The 22,162-nt window shown below is 45.2% G+C and overlaps 2 protein-coding genes across 2 annotated transcripts in view; one reads left to right on the top strand and one right to left on the bottom strand.

Moving 5' to 3' along the window:
- Positions 1-19,687, bottom strand: part of IGSF5 (immunoglobulin superfamily member 5) — a 28,439-nt gene extending 8,752 nt beyond the window's left edge. The window contains exons 1-8 of the mRNA XM_058834208.1: positions 19,461-19,687; positions 17,355-17,478; positions 11,688-12,008; positions 10,686-10,994; positions 5,947-6,075; positions 5,443-5,467; positions 1,977-2,089; positions 722-798 (exon numbers count right to left, since the gene is read on the bottom strand). Coding sequence (XP_058690191.1) covers positions 722-798; positions 1,977-2,089; positions 5,443-5,467; positions 5,947-6,075; positions 10,686-10,994; positions 11,688-12,008; positions 17,355-17,412 — 1,032 coding nt within the window. The 5' untranslated portion in view covers positions 17,413-17,478; positions 19,461-19,687. The remainder of the gene's footprint in view (positions 1-721; positions 799-1,976; positions 2,090-5,442; positions 5,468-5,946; positions 6,076-10,685; positions 10,995-11,687; positions 12,009-17,354; positions 17,479-19,460) is intronic.
- LOC131592069 (proteoglycan 4-like) lies at positions 17,541-21,767 on the top strand. The gene is made up of 3 exons (XM_058863337.1): positions 17,541-17,571; positions 19,363-20,172; positions 20,938-21,767. Exons 1-3 carry the CDS (start codon positions 17,541-17,543, stop codon positions 20,946-20,948), a joined length of 852 nt encoding a protein of 283 aa, XP_058719320.1. The 3' UTR covers positions 20,949-21,767.
- The last annotated feature ends 395 nt before the right edge of the window (positions 21,768-22,162 follow it).

Genomic DNA, 22,162 nt, shown 5'->3' with positions numbered 1-22,162 from the left:
CCCAAGACAGATTTCTGCATTGTACATGTTGAAGCAGCTCCTCAGAAATAAATGAGTTATCACTGTGTGAGGAGTGAACTCAGTACCACATCACTGCCACTTTCTCAAGAGAATATTGGCAAAAACCATCCTGGAGGTGCTAAATGGATTTTACAGAAATATGGCATAAATTAAGATTCACATTTCTCTTGTGCTGAAAGCTGAGGGAGAGCAGCACCAGCCTTCAGAACGAGGCCACTGAGAATGGAACTAGTGGAGGAATAAACACTGAGCTCTTCTTTTTACATTTTATCCACATGGAAAAGGGGCAAAGCTCTGGGGGCACTGGGTGTTGAGGGTTTGCTTTCCCTCCCAGCTCTTACTGCTGAGATACCAAAGGTTTCAACATCAACGTAAAGTTCCTGATTGAAGCAACTTCCAGAATATTGGAAAACACAGTCAAGAAATGACCCAGAGAAAATACACATTTATTTACTCTCTCTACACTGGATTTTGTTTGCAAAGGAACCTCAAACCTCACCTTCACAGTGCCTCTATCTTACATCCACATCTCCTTCAAATCTGAAGGAAACCAGTCATGAATGTTGAAGGGACATTCCACTTACCCAATTACAGCTGTAATTGACTTCTAATTGTGTACCTCCCCCCAAAATCTATGTTTGGCTCTAGCACAATACAGAAAAAGGAAAAAAGGTCGAGATATTCAAGATATCAGCATTACCTTTGGGACAGAAGTGATTTGCAAATTGTCATCAGGGCTAGCAAACTTTGAAAACATTGAGGGAAGAGAGGCAAGTCCTGCAAAAAGAATATAAAAGATTACTGCTACTCAGTGTCCACCACGGCATGAATCACAATGGCTGAAGAGGATTTAGTATTGTGAGCAAAACCCAAAACCAAGGCTAATTTTTTGGGCTAACACAGCCAGATTTTTGTATTGTGGGAGTTTTCAGGGGTGGCTTCTGTGAGGTGACACCAGGAGCTGCCCCCGATGTCAGACAGAGGCAGTTCCAGGTGGCTCCAGCAGGGTCCTGCCTGAGCTGTGACATTGGTGGCACCTCGGCCACAATGAATTCAAGGAAAGGTAAAAAAACCCAGCCCAGCAGGACCTGGGAAAGAGGAGTGAGAAAGTGTGAGGGAAAGAGTCCTGGAGACACCCAGGGCAGTGGAGAAGGGAGATGGCCAGCCAAGGTCAACCCAGAACACAAACAAATATGAAAAAAGCCAGTCTAGGACTCTGAGGAATCAATTTGTCCAGATTAATTTAATTTTCCTTTTACTTTTTATAACTGCTGCATTTTATAATACTATATACTCTCAAAATCTTTCCCCTGTACTCATTTCTTCACCAGTTATTTGTCAGACAGAAAAGGATGCCTGCCTGGATTATAGACTTTGCACAATAATTTTATGCCATTAAGCGTTTGATTAAATGTTTTGAGAATAATGTGGTTATAAATGCAAGTGGAGGGTAATGATTTGGTGGAGATTTACATTTGCTTTTGAAGAGTCTTTGTGCTTAAAGACAAGAATTTATAATGCCTTAGTCATTTATCAGTAAAATAATTGTTCACTAACAGCCTTTATTCTTTTCTTCTTCTCTCTATTTTTTTTTATAGTAGTGGATTTTCTTTTGTTTTCACAGACCAACTGCAAAATATTGCCTAAATTGCTGCTTGTATGAAAACCCAGTCCTCCCACACCTGGCCCCAGAAGACAAATGGAAGAACAAAGGCATTTAAAAAAAAACAAACCCATGACTAAATCTAAATTAAATTGAAAAAAAATTGGATGTTTCCTCAGTATTTTTGGAAGATCTTCCCCTAAAAAATCAAAAATGTTCTAGAGAGGTCCATGAAAAGAACGAGCTCACTAAATACTGTGAAACCTCATAATTTTAATTGCTTGACCTGTTGTCCAAAAGGCCCGTGTTGAGAAGCAATTTAACAACCTGTGATTCACCAGCTTGGACTCACCTGGGCTTTGTTCTGTGTTCCACAGTTCCTCTGGAATGTATCCCAGATTTTCACTGCCATTCCTCTGCCTGTTCTCCAAATCACCATCTTTCTTCTTCTCAGCTGAAACTTTTCTAGAAAACAAAAAGGTGCCATTAGAAGTTCTTCGTGGTGGGAGAACTTTTGGGTAGCAGACTAGAGAGAAAAAAGTAAATGTCTCACATCCCAGAAAATAGGTGTAAAACATATTCCAAGCAATTAGCCAGTACAAATCTTGTTCCATGGAAGTATTGCCCATGGAATTAATTCTCTCTGGAAAGTTTCCATCAGCTGCAATGTCAAAACCCATGAAATTAAGGCAACCTTCAAAAAGTGTGGACCCTGTGCCAGATCATAGGTTTTGTAGAAAATTAATTTTGATCTCTGAATCTGAATTGCAGGGTATTTAGGAGCCCAATAATGGAACACCAGCCAGGTCATTTATGACAGCTCATCATTTTGGTGCCCAGCTGCAAAGCCAAAGCGTGTCCTCTCACATCCCCACAGTCAGTGATTCATCTGTGCACTCTGAAGTTAATCTTTCACCCTGAAATTTACTTTACACATGAGAGAAATTCCCTGTGTCTCTCTGTTAACCAGAGAGAAATTCCCTGGTTAAAATCTCTGAATTTGCAGAATGGTGCCCTCACAGCTGCACAGGGAGAGAATGGTGATTTTTTTACCCAAAATTCTGATGCTAGAAGAGATGCTACTATTGATCTGCTGCTACCATGGACCCCTCTCCAGGATAGTCCCAGGCCCACCTCTGCCTAGGTTTGAGGTGTGGCCAACACAAATTGACAATGGAAAACCAGGAATTTTTAGTGGGAAGGGGTGGTAGTGACGTTTGTGGAAAATGCTGCGTGTGAAAAGCTGTAGTGAGGGTCGGGCTCTGCTGCCAGGGAACAGGGACAGGAGGAGAGCTCAGGCCTCAGGCTGGGCCAGGGGAGGCTCAGGGTGGACAGCAGCAGGAATTTGCCCATGGAAAGGGAGCTCAGGCCTTGGCAGGGGCTGCCCAGGGAGCTTTGCAGTGCCCATCCCTGGAGGTGTCACCTGGAGGTGGCACTCAGGGCTCTGGGCTGGGGACAAGGTGGGCATCGGGCACAGCTGGGACTCCATGGGCTGGGAGGGATTTTCCAGCCTCAGGGATTCCATGATTCTGTAATTCTACTTCTTTTATATTTAGTAGGAATCACTTTGCAGGCCCACAGAGCTTCAGAGGGGTGTTACTAATGCACACACAAATCTGGTGAGTCAGCTGTCAGCTACGGGGCTTTTTTAGGAGATAAACGTTGGACACCACCAAGAGCCTTGCCACGGTTGCTAGAAGACAAAAGCAATTGTTTAGGGCTGCCGCCCCCACATGTTACGTGACATTTTGCTGTCTCTTTTATCTGAGCCTTAGATCCCAACAAACTCAGTGGAGTTGCCAAATAAAAAGCAGCTACGAAAAAAAAATAAAAAAAATAAAGGTGTGGGAGGAATAGGAAGATAGCCAGCCAAGTTAAAAATAAAGGTGGAAAATAAACCAGTGTATGTTTGGTCTCACTACTCCTTTGCTACCACAGAAATGCAGCTTCCAAAATCTGGACAAGCATCATTGTTTTTACTGCAGGGAAGTTCCTCCCAAGGGAAAAAATACTGAACAAAAAAATCTATGAAATCTGATTGTTAATAATCCTTATGATTGCAGGGTCATTGTTTTTCAAACCTTGAAGAACTGTCAACACTGAATCTCCAAGTCCAAACTGAGCCTCAGAGCCCAAACTCATCCCAGTTTTCTTAACTTTAAAGTATAAGCAAAGCTTGTGAACACACTGAGACAACTCATCTTTAAAGTTAAGATTAACTTCGTAGTACTGAGAGCTAAAAACACACTTCTGCCATGAAGGTAGAATTGTTTCTGCCCAGCCCAGATGCAAAAACACAGAGGGAAAGGGAAGTTCTGCCCTATTCTGGACCTGTTCAGGTTGTCTGAAAGCAGCACTGCAGATCCACAACATCAAGGCAGGGGCTGGGAAGAACATGGACCTGACTGTTCCAAACCTCACTGCTGGGCAGACCCTTCCCTGCATGTTCAACTGGTTTTGCCTTACTAGGGTTGATCCTTCTGGCAGTTTTTGGGATTCTGAACCAAGCCAGAACCCAAACAATCCCTGCTGATTTAGTCCTGCCCTATTTATATAGCTGCACTTGGCAAAATGATGCATTTAGCCCCACAAAGTAAGAAATCACATGGAAATTTACACGTATGGTGTGGCATAATAAGCATCATTTTCTAGGGAGAAAACCGAGGGTATCTAATTTCCTTATTTTGTTTGCTATCAATAAAGTGGCTCTACAACTGGAAATCTGTCAACAGACCTCCACAAACTTTCCCCACAAGGGGCTGCTAATGAAACTGGGAATTACTGACGTGCCAGGCAACGGGGTGGAACGTTCTGCAAACTCATTAAGGGATGGGGAGTTAAAAGCCCCACAGGCGTAGGCAGAGAATGAATTTACAATGCTGCCTAAATAATATTATGAATAACCCCACTGCCATGGCTGTCACAGCCACACGGGTGCTGATAAAAAGAGCGGTGAGCCACCCCATATTGATTTCTAAAGTTTTCCAGCTCCGTGCAATAGTGGACCAACAGCTTTGTACTGAAACACATCTGACCATCACTGAATGAGGTGCTGATACCCATCCACGGGGCAGCTTTATTAATCTTTTATAGCATTATAGAATAGCTTGGGTTGGAAGAAACCTTAAAGATCATCTCGTTCCAAGCCCCTGCCGTGGGCACGGACACTTTGCACTACCGCAGGCTGCTCCAATGAACACTCCCATGGAGAGTCACAACCTGTACCACTGCCTCGCCACCCTCAGAGCCAAAAACTTCTTCTTAATATCTAATCTAAACCTGCCCTCTGAACCCCTTTTTTAGCGGTTTTACCAGCCTTAAAGAGCCGGGCAGCCGCTGGAATTCGCCTGCCCCGCTGCGGGGCTCGCTGCCGGTCTGGCAGTGACATCCTGTGGCGGCGGAGGCAATCGCCCCGCGGGCTCTGCTCGCCAGCCATCCTCCCTCCCTGCCCTGCCTTCCCCGGGCCAGCGGGGCCACAGCCGCCTCCGAGCCACCGCTTTGTCCTTCAGCTTTAGCACAGCGTCTGCTCGCTGTGTCACCCTGCTCCAGCCAGCCAGCCAGGCGGCGCTTTGGGGTTTTGGTGGGGTTTTCACCGTGCTGGGATCCGAGTTCCCGATCTGTTTTCATCCCTAGGGTCAGTACCCTTCCCGGGATGCTGTCCCCCGTCCCTCTGCTGTCCCCACAAGCTCACGCAGCCCGGCAGCAGCGGCAGTTCTGGGATGAGGGATGCCAGGACAAGGACACTTTTCCTCTTGCCACCCTGCAGCAGCCTCAGAGTCCAGCGAACACAAAAAGTTTTCCCACATCATCTGACTTACCTTATTTCATTTTGGTAAGTGGATCCTGAGAATGAAGAAAAAAAAAAAAGAAAAAAGTGTTTTAAATGCAGGAAATTAAAGTTTAAAACTTCTGTAAGTTCTCTAAGAGCATGCCCCTGAGTTCCAGCTACCACAGGAGCATCTCTCCCTGCAAGATCGGGCAGCCCTGTAGAGCAGCTTACATGGAAACTGGAATTAGGCACACAGCACTGAAAATATTTCTCAATAAAGAACCTTTAGTTGTCTTTAAAAGTGAATGTTCTCCCAAAAAACATGGCCCCTAGGAGTTAATGTGAAGGGCTGACACTGATTGGAATAAATTTATGAGAGAAACATGATGGTGAAATTAAGGAGGATCTTAACCAGGTCATAGTTAAGAGCAGGATCTGCCTGCTCAGTCTTCTGCTTACAGGTCTTTGTGCAGCATCAGAGCTGACACAAGTAGATTTATGTCAAATCAAAAACACTTCTTAATGTATAGAGCAGCTGTGAAGATCCACTCACCTCTCCTCTTTAGGCAGCAGCGCACAGCAACCACAATAACAACGACCAGGAGAACAATACCAAGAAATGAAAGCACAACTGCAAGTACAATAACCCACGTGCTCCTGCTGTCTTCACTGTAATCATTTTCTGTTAAATTAAATGGAGAAACATTGGGCTATCAGAGGCTCAAAACATCCTTTTCAGCATATTTAGCTTTTCTGTGAGATGCTATTAAGTGTTTGGTGAATATTTAACAAGGGGTCTGTGTTTTCCAAATGACAGACTCTGTATTTATGGATGGCACCCAAAAATTTAAAATATTCCCGAATCCAGATCCTTTACTGCAGTTGTAACTTCTCCCACTGCTGCTTCTTTTCTGGAAAGTACAGGATTGCAACCTTCAAACTTAACTTTGTTTTCTAATTATGCTGGGCATCCCAGAGTTCTTTGGAGACATTTGGGGAGAGGTGTTAAGATTCAGTTTAGCTGTCCATACTGCAGATATTGAGTGTCCTGCTTGGCTGCTCTCGTCAGTGGAGAGAAAATAAGTATTTTGGGTTACAATTAATTTGATCAAATGTGTACGTGTCCCTTTTAATAAGCTGAACTGCTTTGAAAAAAATGTCCATTTCTCCCCACAAACCACAGCAGGAGTCATAGGTGATTAGTACAGTTGGTGATCTCTAGCCTGGAAAAGTGATTTTCTAATCAATTCTGTCTTGGGATTTCTCTCAATGATTTCAACAAGTGTTTGATTTTGGGATGTGCTTGGTGGGACACCTGTTCCCCACTTAAAGAGCACCAAAGAGCAAAACCAGTGAAGAACACACAGCTCCTGACCCATCTTCTCTACAGCATTTAACTTACTCCTTCATCTTTGCTGTAATCTACAGGGCTAAATGAGGGGATTTAAGGATAATTCAGTGTCTTGCTGAAATCGGTTGCTATGACCAAACAGGGCTCCCACATGCACAGAATTTTAAAAATATCTTGCATTTAGAATTACAGTATCATGGAATGATTTGGGTTGGAAGGGACCTCAAAGCTCACTCAGCTCCACCCCCTGCCATGGGCAGGGACACCTTCCTGTTATAGATACATATTATATTGTTGGCTTTTCTCAAATATTGGAATGAATGTTATATGTATAAGGTTAGAAAACTGTTGTATTAGTGTGGTTCCTTCTATTTCTGTTGTTGATGAAGCTTAGAAATGGTAGTATAATATACATATGTGTTGAGCCATGGCATGGTATTGGAGCAGAAATATTTTTTGTTTGTATAACCCAGGGACTAGAGGAGATGGTTGGAGACCCCCCATTCTTAGATTATCTTGTCCAGATGAGGACAGCAGTAACCAGAGCTCTGGGGGAGGAATTTATTGCATTTCTGTTATCAGGGAATGTGAAACTTGGTGGAGCCAAGAAGATTGATTTATTGAGAAGGGGGCAAAAACTGAACAAAGAAACATCCAAAACTTAAGGAGAATGTTTGAATCATGAATGAGAATTTATGGATATGTAGTAGGGTTCTGTTTTTAAGTGACAATCCTTTGTTAGTAAGGTGTGCTCTCTTGGTTGAATGCAGAGACACCCAGGTGTATCTGCATACTTTATTTTTACCTCCTAATTGTCTTTCTATTAAACCTTTAAATTCTATTAAAAAAAAATGTGAACCTCGTTTTTCACATTCCACCATCCCAGGTCTATCCAAGCCCTGGCCTCGGATACTTCCAGGGATGGGGAACATTTCTCAGGCAGCTGGGTGTACAAGGGAGATGCCAGTTGTGCTTGTCACATCATCCTGCCCCTTGGTTTGACCAAATACTCCAGAAGCACCTCCAGTTTGGCTTCCCTTTGGAAAGCAGCCCCAAAACACTTTTGACAGCTGTTTAGAAACAATCTTCCAATCCAAATTACAGGTGTGAGACACATCCAGGTTTGGCACAGTTCTGTCCCATGGGCTTATGATTCTTTTCCTCATTTGAGGTCCCAATTAACAACTCCATGGCCACACTTGGCTGCCAGCCTCTGGGAAAGGTACCACAGGAATGAGGGTGGCTGGGAGCTGCTCAAAGTCAGGGCAATTCCCCTGGTGTGGGAACCAGGTTTACCTGTGGCAGGTAAACCCTTTCTATCTACAAATTTTCCTGAGTTTGTGTTTGGGGTTTGGAGGTTTCAGACTGAAAAGATACAGTACCAGAGCCTCCTACAAAGCTTGAACCTCTGCCAGGAATCTGCATTCTCCAAAGCTCAGATCATTATCATTAAGCAATTTGTTCCAGCCTTCTCTAATCCTAATGCTCAACCAGCATGTCTGGAATTTCTTCTAATAAGAAAAAAAACAAGCACTAAGTAACCTGAAAATTAGCAGCAAATCCTGTAGGTTGCCATCAATTAATGATAAACTTATTCTTAATATTTTTATCTAAAAGTACTGCAACAGATAACTACATTTTAGTACATTTTGTTCCATAGAGATGCCACTGGGATTTCAAGATGACTAAAATATGCATGACATCTATTTAGCTAGAGGGGAAAGCTTAACCCTAGTCAGAAGGGAAGAGCTAAACACAACACCTGCACTGGCCCACTCCTGCAGGCTGGCTGCCACACCAAGGTATTTGTCAGGGTCAGGTTATGTGCCAAGAGTTTCTGGAGCTGAAGCCAGAAGGACAGGGTACAACACAAACACTCCCAGTGCTTCAGCATTTTTGTGTCTCTGCAGTTTTGGAGGATGCAGAAGGAAAGGGGAGCTGGGTATGAACGAGGAGCTCCTTTTGAGTCCATTAAGAAATCCAAGCCAAGTTCCATGAAGTGTTTAATGTGGACAGAGCTACTTCCTCATTCCACAGGGCCCATCCTCTGAGGCCATCCCAACCTCTGGCTCCTCCCAAAGTTGTCCAAATATTGACTTTGACAAAGTGTCTGCAGAAAATGGGATTTTCCCAGGCAGGTGCTGGTGGCCAGTGAGCAATGAGAGACTGGAAAAACCTGCACGTGGCTTCTGGGGCACTTTGGAGCTTTCTGGCTGAGTTTAAAAGCACAGGACATCCAGGCTCATGGGAGACTCTCTGTCCTCAACTTCTGCAGGTCAAAAGCCACAGGAATTCAAGATCAAAGCCAAAGACAGCTTGGACCCAGCTAAGGAACTCCACCATGGATCCCATTCCAAGTAACAGCTCTGTGAATGCATCTCCTGGGATAACTCTGTAGGAGATCCCAAATGTCAGTCAAACACCACTGTAAGAAGAGTGAATGACATAAAAATGCATCACTTTGTATGGAAACACTGACCCAGAGGAGCAGGAAGGTGGGACATTCCCTCACCAGGGGCTGGTGGCTGGAGAGGGCTCAGATTTTTGGTTATTCTTGTATTGCTTGAGAGGAACAAGGGGGAATTTGATTCCCCAAGCTTTAAAGTCAAGGGGAAAATTGATATTTTAGTAGTTTTGGAAAGGATTTCTTACATGTTTGAAGCTGGTTGTGTTCTTCCCCAACAGCCAGCTAAGGATAAGCCCATACATGAAAACTGGGACAAGCTCTTAGATTTTGAGTGTGATGCATACATTATATACCTTCCTGTGTCATAAATGCCATGCTTCTATTTCATTCTGATCATTTAAAGACTTCAGATTCTCCTATCCTGTCAAATTTTGAGTGCCTGCTGCTGCTGCACAATGGGATTTCCAAAGAGAAATGAATGATGGCCCTATACAATTGCTAATTATACACTAATAGTGTTTCATGACATCTGTTTTTCTCCTCTTCTGATTTGCAGTGAGTAGCTATGGAAACATCACAAATGAGTGGGCAGGGGAATTTATTAATTTCCTCAGGATAGACCTATTTTGCTTAGTCAGTAATTAAGATCAATGTGACTACAAAAGGCCATATTAGGGATGGGAAAATGACCTTTTCCAACTGCATTACCAAGCAAGCACTTCTGAAAAAGGCCTGCTAATAATGATTCATACTGAAAACAAAGGGCACAGCTACTCAATCTTCTCAGTTGTTTATGTGTCAAAATGTCTGTACCAAACCCTCATCGATATCCTGCAAGGATGTTTTGTATGTGCCTTGTTCACCCATTGCAGAAAGAGCATCAGTTCATCAAGAGAAGCTGTCAGCATGATTACAACCTTAGTAAAAATATTTAGAATTATCAAAGGCCTTGCTAACTACTCTGGAGAGATTTGCACAACATCCAGGCTTGGATTAAAGCAACTTTGAATTGCCTTAAGTAAAAGCCAGTAAAAAGCAACCTAATGCACTGCCCAAAAAATTCCATATATGTTAGTACAGAATTTATTCTGGGTTGTGTGCAGAAACTGGGAGGGGCATTGGATATTATGGAGAACAATTTCACATGAGGGTTTGGCTTTGTAAGAAATTAAGTTAATATGGCAGGCATGCTCTGGTCAAGGATATTTAAGATCCAAATTCCTTGGGTGTTTTCTTGGTCAAGGAGCAAAGGCTGGTTTTCCTAGCAGCGAACTCACAGGAGTCAGAGGCAGATATTTGTCAGAGGCTTTGTCTTGCTCAGTCCTACCTTGGGCTTCATGGTTCATTAGACTGGTGAAAGCACATTTAACCCTACCAGTACATCATGCTGTGACTCCTGGCTTGGATTTCCACACCCCAGAGGATTTCATTTGCAAATAAAAAGACTTTTTAAAGCAAAACGAACCAGAACAAAATACAGAGCTCTGAGTACAGGCGGTACAGTACGGGAAAAGCACAGCAAACATTCACTTACCCGTGGCAGAGTTGTCAAAAATAAGAGTTACAGTTGCATTCTGAGGGCTGGGGAGTGCTTCTATGTCAGCTAAACAAGTCAAAACCTCCGTGTCCGTTGGAGTCAGAGTTAGGGTGCTCAGGGCATTGTGGAGGCCGTGAGATCCTGGGCTTTGCTGGGTGACATAGCTTGACTTATCAATCAAAGAGTCATTTGTCATCCAGGTAATGTCTGGAGCCGGGGCCCATCCTAAGGCTTCGCAAACAATCTCAACTGTTTGGTTCTCTCTCACTGTTAAGGTGCTATTTTTGATGAGTAAAGATCCATTAACTGTGGGAGTGAAAAGATGTTTTTGTTCCTTCAGAATGTTTCGCTGCATTGCTTTCCTGCTGGTAGCTTTAAACCTTATCTCGCTACCCAGAAATAGCTATGCCTTGAGATATGAAGTGGAAAACAATTATTAATACAGATAAACCATATGCATGATGGAAACATGCAGATATTTCAACTACATGGGTCCATTACCCAGTATGTCTAAAGCACAAGTCTCAACTTTCAGCACCTTTCCAATAAAAAGCAGGAAATTTCACTTTTTAGCCATCTTGACACATATCCAGCTGGAGAACAACATAACAAAACAACAACTTTGTCTGTAAGTTTTAAATATGCTCAGGTCATAGAAGAAAAGGTTTGCAGAAAGGTGATGAGATGTCATCAGTGCACTGAGCCCCTCCTTGACATATGGATAGTGCCTGGTGGTGAGATCCTGCTCTCCTGGCTGCAGGCTGATAAGGAATAAGAGATGGAACAGGAAAAACAGGGACAGTTTTAACCTTTGTTACTGGCACTCTGCATGTGACTCTAAAACCCACTGGGACAGTAAAATTAGGATGAGGAGGGCAGGAGGCAAAGGATGGTAAATGAGAGCACATACTCCTTCCCAGGGATAACTTGAGCAATCCCTCAGAGGATTCCCTGAAGTGCAGCACAATAAAACAGCTTTTTGCTGGTGGCTATACACACCTTGCACAGAGAGAAAGGCAAAGTTGTTCTCACTGGGTTTCTGGATGCTGCACTCAATCCTGCCAGAGTCACTCAGCTGGGTGTTGAGGATGATCAGCTCCGAGGTAAACTCATCCCCAGTGGTGTAGTTGTGGGAGGTGAAGCGCTCTGTGGTTTCCACAGAGCCCTGGGAGCTGATGACAGTGAGGACAGGAGAGCCCTGGAAGAGCCAGATGAGGACTTTCCATCCTGCAGACACCGTGCAGTTGAAGCGGGCCTCTGAGCCAGCCAGGACTGTGGCATTCTCAGGGCCTTTTGTGATGGAGTAACAAAAGCCCAGACCTGTGAGGGAACCAAAATCAGTCCATAAATACATATAAAACACCAAAAGAGGTGGTTGGATAGTGTAAAACATCTTAACCGGTTCATAGAGGGAGGTGTGCGATCTAATCTTTCAGATCCTGCATAGATTAAGTGGTTTTCTTTTAAAATGCCTTTTAAAATTATTTCGTCTTTCCTTCTCACACCCCAAAATCACCTGTTCCTCTTTACTAGATCACTGACTACCATCTTACAGACAGAAAAAAAATCCACTTTTAAATAGGAAAGCATGTGAGTTGCCTAGACTTCAGATAATTAAAGGAGTTTGTAACCAGTCCCTTTTCCATATCTGGGATTTTCACCGATTTTTGCAGCCCTATCATTTATCCTTCAGCGCTCCTTCCCCTATTCCTCAATCATTCATCACATACATTGTGATGTATTTCTTCTGAAGCCTTCCTCAGGCTTTCTGTTAAGCAGAGCTGCTGTAACTCATTAGTTTTTAACTCCTTGAAAGGCAGTGTGAGTTTCGGCAAATATTTTTCGGACCTGAAAGCTCCTAACAAAGTCATTTTGTTTTCCTTTCCTCCTCATAGACCCAGGGCCTCCCACTGCCAACTCCAGCAACTGCACAGGGCCTCACCCAGGAATATTTTGAGTCTGAGCATGGATATTTCACTCCCTGCAGACCCAACAATCCTGCCAGGGGGATCTGCCTCACCAGAGGAACATTCCTGCTGAGGGAGCACCAGGACTGCCAGTGGTGCCCCAATGGTTCCAGCTCTGCATGAAGACAGCAATTAGACACTGTGCTCCATGGCAGACTAATTAAAACCCCGTGCCCACAAATTTGGCCTGAGAATAAGTGTTCAATTATGTTCCAGGAGAAAAAAAGATGAATGATGAAATGGTCATCACTGCCTTGCTAATAGCATTCAGGACAATGGAGTAATTTTTAAGGGTTTTGTTCACATCAGGTTTTTTAGGTAGTTTATTCATTAATGGATTAGCTATAAATTATTGAAAAAAAAACCCACATTTTTCTTCCAGTCAGGAGTTGATGTGAGAGAAGGACACGCTGTATTTTTCACACAGCAGGAGTGTTTTGTGGTTGTATGAACGCAACCACAGCCCAACCTCAGTGATGACATTGCAACCAGTGCCTCAGTGACCTGCACCCAGGATGCAGAGTCTGGAATCTCACAGCTCCATTGTCCAGACCCTTCTCCAGCTCCCAGCCCACACTGAACCACTGTATGTCCAACCAGGTTGGTGCCAGGAATTGTTCTTTAATATAAATAGCTCCTCTCTTTCCTCCCACCTGCTGCAAGCATTTACAGACTTCTTTGTTTTGCAGGATTGTGCAGACCTCACTCTCCCTGGTTCTGTGTATGGCTGACTCTCAGTCCTCTCATGTTTACAAAACCCTTCACAAAAATTTTCCACCTCCCTGGGTTATGTTATGTCTGCCACGAACCTCAGTCTGCAAAGTATGTCTGTGGGTGAGCAACAAAACATTAAATGAAAAGCAAACTTTACCTACTCTGATAATTAATAAAGCCAGATAAGATTAAGTAAATCATATTTCTATTCAAATTAAAATTTACCTGCTCTGCCCCTCTTAATGCAAACTGTTCTCTGTGCACTTGGAATTTATTTCCATGCCTGTGCAAACACTACTTTTTCAAGGAGATGTGGTACGCCAGGACTCTGAATAAATGATGCAACTTTCAAGACAATGCTTGCTGTTAATTAACCTTTGAAATGTATCCCGGAACAGGAATAATCAGTGATCATTTGCTCTAAAAATAATTGGCTATGTTGTTTTTGCTTTCTTCAGACATTCAGGGCAGTATAGGCAGGTAGGTATGAGTTAGTCATTTATCTATGACAATTATTTTTTATCAGTCCATAGGTAAGGTAGGATCTACATCTTCTTTTACCAACCAAGTGTGCTGGAGCAATAAATGGTCTTTCCCTGATTGCTGTCCATAGGGAACAGATCCCTGAGCCCTGCATGGGGATCCTTTGGGAGGCAGAAGGACTGAGGAGTGGGACATAACCTCTCCTCCAGTTAGATCCCAGCCCCAGCACAACCAATAGAAGAGTTTCATCAGCTTTCTCTTCCTGTTACCTGAATGGTTTTGGTGATTTTTACCTTTGCCTCTTTATCTTCTTGCTTTTATTGTTTGTTCTGCACGTGGAGTCCTGAACCAACAGCATGTTCCATTGTCCAGCCCGTGCACAAACACTGATAAAGTCACCTGTGTGAGGTCACAGAGGACATTCATGGCACAAATGAGATCTAAACCCAGCTACCAATGCCTTAAGCCAGTGCTGGAAGTCCTTTTACTGGACCTTGCCTAATGCACCGGGGAGAAAAATGTTAGTGCTGCTTTCATTTGTATCCTGCTTCCAAAATACCTTGCAGATGGTTGCTTTTAAACAAATTAAGGCCTCGGGCTAGATTTTCATTGCATTTTACAGGAATTATGTGTTCAGCTTTTAGCAGCTGTTTTAACATCTGCTTCCCCACACACCAGCAGGGAGACATCCCACCCAGGCAAACACCATCCCTGCAGCAGGGAAGTGTTGGGCTGGCTCCATGATCACCCCTTGGCTTTTGAAACACAGAGCTGAGTGAGAACACCTTCTCTGAGGCACATCACTAAATGTTTACAGAGCAGTCACCAGGGGTGAAAATTTGCTTAAGTTAAGTGCTTCTGGTGTCCCAGCTGCTCGCAGAGCACAAACCAATTCCAATATGAGCTGGTGTTCTCCCTCCTCTGCCACACAAATCCACTGCCACACCACTGCAAGTTGTGAAGAAATGAAGATGCAGCTTGTGCAGGATGATGCCTGCACTGAGGGAACCTCATTTGCCAAAGAACCGCCCTCACCCTTCATCAACAACGTTTTTTATTCCACGCTTGAATAAACTCCAAAGGACCACTCTTCCACACCAGAGTTTTCAACAACAAGGCCTTTGAGATGTGGCTACCTTCTCTTCCTTGCCTCCTGTCCTCTGCTGGCTCTGTCTTTGCTCTTTTGTAAGTGACCTATTTGGATGCAGTGCAGGGAAGGACAGGATGGGCTTATCCTTTTGCCATAATGATTTGTCTTTTTTTTTTCAGCCTCATTATAGTATTTCAAAATAATCTCCCCCTCTATGCCCATGTTGCCCTTCCACAAACACTGCTTTTCATCCTTCAGTTTTGCATCTAATATCTGCCTTCCTCCATTCCCTCTCTGCTCTTTCTGCTTGAATTTCTACATCTTTTTTCCTTCCAGTCTCTTTGAAATTCCTTTTTCTTTTTGCTCTTTCTTCAGTCTCCTGCTCACCCCACCTTGCCTTCTACCTCCCCCTCCCACTGCTCCTGGCCCACTGCTCCAGTCACAGCTCTGCAATGAACTATTAAATACATAACAATAAATAGATAGATAAATAAATAAACATCTCAAGTTTGTCTCAAAACCCAACAGCCTTGCAGCTGAGCTTTTGAAAACCAAAGTAGGTTAGAGCTTGTCAAAGCCTGAAGCGAGGGACTGGCTTGTTCGCTTATGTTAACAAGAATTTTTAAATGCTTACAGGATGTTTCTGTCAAGTAATACCAGACTCCTGATGCTCAGCAACACTTATTTCCTCCCACCTGCACACAAGCCTCTCCACAGCCCCCAGGCGTGTCTTCCTCTCTCCTCTCACTCACTGTTTGACAGCAGTACCCAAAAAGAAGAGATGCAGGGGCTTCCTGAGCCAAAAAAATTGCTTCTGCACTGATGGATCTACCCTTTATGATATTTGTTTCTAAGTTTTTTTCAGCTTATTCATAATTTGATATCCCCCACACCCAGTGACCATGAGCTTTACTATTTAATTACATGCTCTGCGAAAAGAACAGGCTTTGGTTAGCCTTAAATCTTCTGATACTTTTAGTCATTGCCACGAATTCTTTTTGTTATGAGAAACTGCAAATATATAATTTCACCATTCACTTCCATATAATTAATGATTTTAACACGTTTTTACTATTTATTCTTTTTCACAAGCAGGAGAATATCCCAGTCTAATGAAGCCCTCTCATCCTTCCCTCCAAACCAAGACAAGCTGAAATTTGGACACCCCATCCCTGGAAGTGTTCAGGGCTGGATGGAACATTGAGGAACCTGTGAAAGGTGTCCCTGCCCACAGCAGGGAAGTTGGAACTGGAACATTTTTAAGGTCCTTTCCAACCCAAACCCTCCTATGATTCTTTGATTCCCTACCTTTGAACAGCTCTGTCACACTTTGTAGCTTTCTCAAACCAAACCTGTTCTGTTTGTAATGGAAGGGTTAACAAAACAGCCAATATCCAAAATGAAACCTTTCTGTGGATTTACATCATGCCAGGTTTCATTTTATCCGCCTTGCTGAAGACATTAAATGGTGAAATTTTCTCTCTCTTTCAGCAATTTACTCTCTTTCCAAGACATCTATTCTTTTCCCCACTAGACATTGCATTTAAGGGATGTTTTGCATTGAATGCTTTCTCTGCCTTTATTACTTACTCATCTGGCAGCATGACATTTTCTGGCAAATCTTCCTAGTCTCTTTTTGGATTTGGCTGCCCTAAGTAATTCTGCACCGCTTGCAAAGTCTGCCACCTCACAGTTCCCTCCTCTTCACCAGGTTGTTTAAGAGCTTCTTGAACACCACACATCCCTGTGCAGCTCCACTGCTCATGAAACTCAGTGTTCATTCCTGCATTGTGCTTCCTTTCACTATTAATCCATGACAATACCTTTCCCCTCCATCCCACTGCAGCTTGTTCCTGTCAGAGCCCATTAAAACTCCAGCTAGACTATAATTTAAAAAAATAATCAGCCTTGTCTCCATTACCCAGCTAGTCACTTAATATTCACTTTTCCTCTAAAGCTTTGCCACCAAGACGCTTTTTAATCTGAATTGACTTTGAGACTCAGGCATGTGAACTGGTGGTAAACCAGCTACAAGACAATTTGCATTTACTTCTGGAAGTAAAAACCAGCTGCTGATATTGAGTTTTCTCCAGATGCACCCTCAAAAGCAGTCCCAAACAGGAGGAAGAGAGAAACAAGGAAAGGGAGAAACTGGAAGGGAAAGAGGATGGCCTCCCCACCTCCTCCCCACCCCACACACTGCTCAGTCCTTCACACTGCAGCACTCTTTTAATCACCAGATCATTCAGGCTTCAAATACAAACATTCCCCTTCCAAACAGTTCAAATAATCCCACTCTGTGACTGGCTGCTCAGTCTGAACTCATCAGCAAAGGCCATTTCCAGCACATTAAGTTGAGCTCCCGTATTTTGTCCATGGTGGTTCATCTCACGGGTTATGAACGTGTCCTACCTGGCAGCGCAGCAGTCAGGATGAGGGGGAGTAAAATGGATTTCTGGAAGCTCTCCATTGGAGCATTCTCTCCTGGTCCCCGAGGCAGGAAGCCACCACTGGTCACTGCATGCTTGAGAAGAAGCTGAAGGACAGAATTTATCATGAACTCATATATAAATCATTATTTATTTATTATCAGTGGGAATGAGCCGCTGCTTTGGGTCCTGTGACAAGGGTGACTTTGTGTGACCTGTACCACCAACAAGGGAAAAAGATTAAGTGAGGGAGGGTTTGGAAGCAGAGCAGAATCTTTCCTCAAATAACTGTTTCAAAAGACACAGAGGAATGCTTTTCAGCAGAGAAACCTCCTCCTGCAGATCTCACACTCCTCAGTCCCTCCTGGCTGTCACAACACTCCTGCTTCAGCACTGACAGGGCCAGGGCAGCTCCAGCTGCATCATTAAAGTTACACCCGAGCAACTGGGGAAAAAATAATTCTCTGAGCTGTGGCACTTGTGAGGATGAGAAACATCAAATCTCCTCCCAGCACCGCAGACTGAGCCCTCAGAAAGGCTGATAGTGCAAAAAGGTCCCCAGAGTTATTCCTCAGAACATGAGAGTGTCTCCTATACCCCACAACGAACCAGCAGCAGCTCTCCACTGTGATCAGAAATAATACACAGAGCCTGGGTGTGAGACACCACCTTGCTTCTGTATTTTCTGCTTTTTCAGTGTTTGTGATTCACTTGTGAGATATTATCCTCCTCCCCCTCAAAATATGTGGGAGAGGCTTTGACTGTGCTTGGTTTACAAATTCCTCATCTGGGCCACTGAAGCTTGCCTTTGTGAAAGGGACCTGGGCCAGAGGATGTATTTTTGTGGCCAGACCAAATTTCTTGTCAGGAGGGTGTTCCTGACTCCAGGGGTGTTCTTTGTGGCAGCACTTTGCAGTGCATAAAAATGGAGTGTCACCACAGAGACATCCTGGGTTTCCTGCTCAGCTGCAGCACCAGGAGGTACCAGAGCTTTGTTCCCTGCCTGGAATCTGGCAGGCTCAGCTGGCATTTTCATCCACATTTTCCCGTTTTTCAAGCTTTCAGTTTACCTTGGGAACTCACAGGACAGCCCTGTCAACTTACCAACATTTTAAACCAAACCTGTGGGCTGATTTCTTCACCTGCTAGTGAAACTAGTGAACCTGCTAGCCCAAACCACAAAAGCTGGTTTGGGTTTTCCTAGTGCATTTTGAAAGGTTTTGGGTTTTTTACCTCCACATTTTATGTGCGGAGGAGTCCCCAGCAGGCAGGTGGGGAGGGAGGGTCACTGTGCACAGCCTGGAGGGATTTCTCCTTGCTCTGTCACAGCTCTCACACACAAGCCAATCCGGGCTACAGGAGCTGGTATCATCTGCCACACCAAGCAAAACAGCCCGAGTAAAGCAGCAGGAAACAAATCCAAAACACAGGGCTGGGTCCTTTTCCAGGAAGCTGTGACACAAGCAGGATTTCCAGCCAGAACAGCAGCCTTCACACCCCCGCTGACAAATCCAGCTGAACCAAAGCAGTCTGAGCTGGGCAAAGTTTTACACAGTGAAGAATAAATTGGTGAGAATTTTATGCCAAATCCAGGACAAAAATCAGTAAACAGCTCGGGGTGAAGTAGAGCAAGACAGGAAAGGGAGGGCTCTATAATATTTTGTTTTACTTTGTTTGGAAATGGACTTTTAAAGGGCTGGGAAAGATTAGCCGATCCCCAGATGAAACAGGATATTTTGGCTGATGATGAATTAAATGCCTGGGTTTGTTTTGGGCTGCTTTTCCCCTCCTCTGCCGGTGCATGGGGTGACTCGGTGCTGCTCTGAGCCTGCTCCCTCCCTCATCCACGACACAGGCAGGGCATAACAACAATAATACCACCCATGGGGAATGGCAGCTGGACCCGGAGAGGCGCTTTGGGCACCGACCTCAAATTCCAGGAAGCAGAATAGGAGACAGAGCCCCAAAACACTCCTGCCACCTCACGGCAGGCTCCCTGCGGAGGCAGGAGCAGGGAAAAACGCTAAATTACCTTTCAGCCCCCGGCTCCGTGTGCTGGGAAGCAAATCAAGGCCGCGGGGGGGTTTACCTGGGTCACATCCCCGGTGCTGTCCGCCACCGCTTTCCCTCTGAGGACAGGTCCGGCTCACGCTGCCCTCACAGGAGGCTGGAGGCGATCCAAGCGAGGATCCCGGGCCAGCCCTCACCGGCCCTGCCAAGGAAGCGCCCCTCAGGTGTCGGGGACACTGTCGCTGAGGGCAGGGACGCTGCTCCGAGCCGCTCCTCGGCCGCAGGCCGTGCCTGGCACTGCCCCGTGACACGCAGGGATGGCCTGTGCTTCCCTCCGCCCTGTCAATGTTTAACCGGGCCGGAGGAAGTGAGGCACGGCCGGGGACACCCCGAGCAAACCTCACCTCACAGCCCGGCAGCCGCGGCCCCGAGCACCCCGGGCAAACCTCACCTCACAGCCCGGCAGCCGCGGCCCCGAGCTCGTCCAGGGCACGGCCCCGAGCACCCCGGGCAAACCTCACCTCACGGCCCGGCAGCCGCGGCCCCGAGCTCGTCCTGGGCACGGCCGGGAACACCTCGGGCAAACCTCACCTCACAGCCCGGCAGCCGCGGCCCCGAGCTCGGCCCCGAGCTCGTCCTGGGCACGACCGGGGACACCCCGGGCAAACCTCACCTCACAGCCCGGCAGCCGCGGCCCCGAGCACCCCGGGCAAGCCTCACCTCACAGCCCGGCAGCCGCGGCCATGAGCTCGTCCTGGGCACAGCTGCAGGAGAGGGCTCCGGGCGGCAAGGTGGGCAGCCATGGTCCCTGGAACGGGTGTTCCTGTGACAGTGACACAGGTGAGAGTGATGGTGTCTGGAACAGGTGTCCCTGGAATGGGTGTCCCTGTGACAGTGACACAGGTGATGATGTCTGGAACGGGTGTCCGTGTGACAGTGACACAGGTAAGTGTGATGGAGCCAATTTCCCCTGTTATAATGGCACAGATGTGTGCAGTGGTGCCCATTTCCCTTGTTATATAACATTTCCCCTGTTACAATGGCACAGGTGTGTGCAGTGGTGCCTGGAATGGGTGTCCTCTATTACAATGACACAGGTGAGTGTGATGGTGCCAGTTTCCCCTCTTACAATTACACAAGTGAGTGAACGGTGCCTGGCACTGATTTTCCCTGTTATAATGCCACAGGTGAGTGTGAATGTGCCTGGCACTGATTTTCCCTGTTATAATGGTACAACTGAGTGTGAATGTGCCTGGCACTGATGTCCCCTTGTATAATGGTGTAGGTGAGTGTGATGAGGCTGGAGCACATCCCACCGTTAAAGTGCCAGTGGCAGAAAGCTCCTGACCTGTGCCAGTCATGCCCCTGCCAGTGGTGACTGTCACCCACAGATGGGGGGGCTGAGGTCCAGCAGCAGCCCCCGACAGGGCGAGGGGCTGAGCCAGGGCCAGGGAGCATCCAGGGGCCCAGTTTGCAGCTGAAGGAGATGGGGCAGGGCTGGGGGAAAGGCTTTGTAAGAATTGTGGTGTAAAACTTTTCAGGTCAATCTTTTGCAGGTAAAATCTAGGTGCCCATCCAAGGATAAAGGCAGGGATGGATCAGGCTGTGGCTTCACTGGGGAGCATCACAGGTTGGAAAAGACCTTTGGGATCATCAAGTACAACCTCTGACCAAACATCACCTTGTCAACCAGACCAGTGCTCAACTCAGAGCACTGGGTGCCACGTCCAGTCTTTCATTAAATGCCTCCAGGGACTCCGCCTCCCTGGGAGTGCTTTCCAAGGTTTAATCGTGCCTTCTGTGAAGAAATTCCTCCTCAGGCCCCTGGAGACTGAGGGGATTGTGTGTGCTTCCCTTCTGCCTCATGAGATGTTCTTACAGTCTTGGTCTTCCTCCAAGAGCTGCATCCTGCTTTTTATGCCATTGTTGGTCAGTGAACTGAACTGGTGTGACCCATCAGGAGATTTTTATGATGAGTCCATCTGCCAGAAAGCCTAAATCATAAAAAAAGTGATGTAAAACTTCCCTGAACTGTATTTCCTACTAAGCACAGTAACAGTAGCAAGTAGAAGTTAACGCCACAGTGACTCAAAACGGAAAGGTTCAGTTCAGCAAAGGGAAATGAATCATTCAGTTTGGGCAATCATGAGAAATTTCTGAAAATAAATTTTAAAAACTTAGCTTTATTGGAAAAAATATTGCCCTGACTTGTTAAAAGAAATAGCCATGAAAGCTGCAGGAAGTTTTTTTTTGACCAGTTATAATTTTTGTTGCTATTTCCTTGACTTTAAAAACCTTAATTTTTTTAAGTCTGAAATCTCACACTCTTGTTCCACTGACTTAAATGACAATATTCTTGAAATGCCTTCCATACAGGTGTGTCTGAATAAAGCTAGAGCAACAAAAAGGATAAATAACATTTAATGAGCACATTCCATCTCTGGCTGCCCAAGCAGGAGAAGTGCAGAAGGTTAAAATGAATTTTCAGCTTGAATTAATCAAGATAACGCTTCATAAAAACGCTTTGGAAAGGATAATTGCTGCTTTTAAAACTCTTACAAAGCTATCATTTGGCACTGCTGAGAAGAGATTGGCTCTGTCATCTCTCTAATTGCTCTTCAGGTAGGCTTAAGCTGCTCTGAGGTTCGTGCCCATCCCCTCAGTGTAGAGAGAACAAAATCAGTTGTGTGAGAAAAGACCAGCACGTGAATTGACATTTTATTAATTATCAATTGCTGCCCTTGTCAGCTCCTTCCTTCCTCTGGCTTTCCTAAGGACCCG

This window comes from Poecile atricapillus, chromosome 1 (genome assembly GCF_030490865.1).
Source record: "Poecile atricapillus isolate bPoeAtr1 chromosome 1, bPoeAtr1.hap1, whole genome shotgun sequence".
NCBI classification, from domain to species: Eukaryota; Metazoa; Chordata; class Aves; order Passeriformes; family Paridae; genus Poecile; species Poecile atricapillus.
The sequence above is the reverse complement of the archived record's forward strand: the minus strand, read 5'-3'. Positions and strand labels throughout refer to the sequence as shown.

Bases quoted from the DNA above. Each gene is read 5' to 3' on its own strand.
- LOC131592069 (XM_058863337.1), top strand. From the start codon at position 17,541: ATGAGCCGCTGCTTTGGGTCCTGTGACAAGG. The intron at 17,572-19,362 runs GTGACTTTGTGT...ACCTCACGGCAG, and splicing joins CTTTGGGTCCTGTGACAAGG to GCTCCCTGCGGAGGCAGGAG.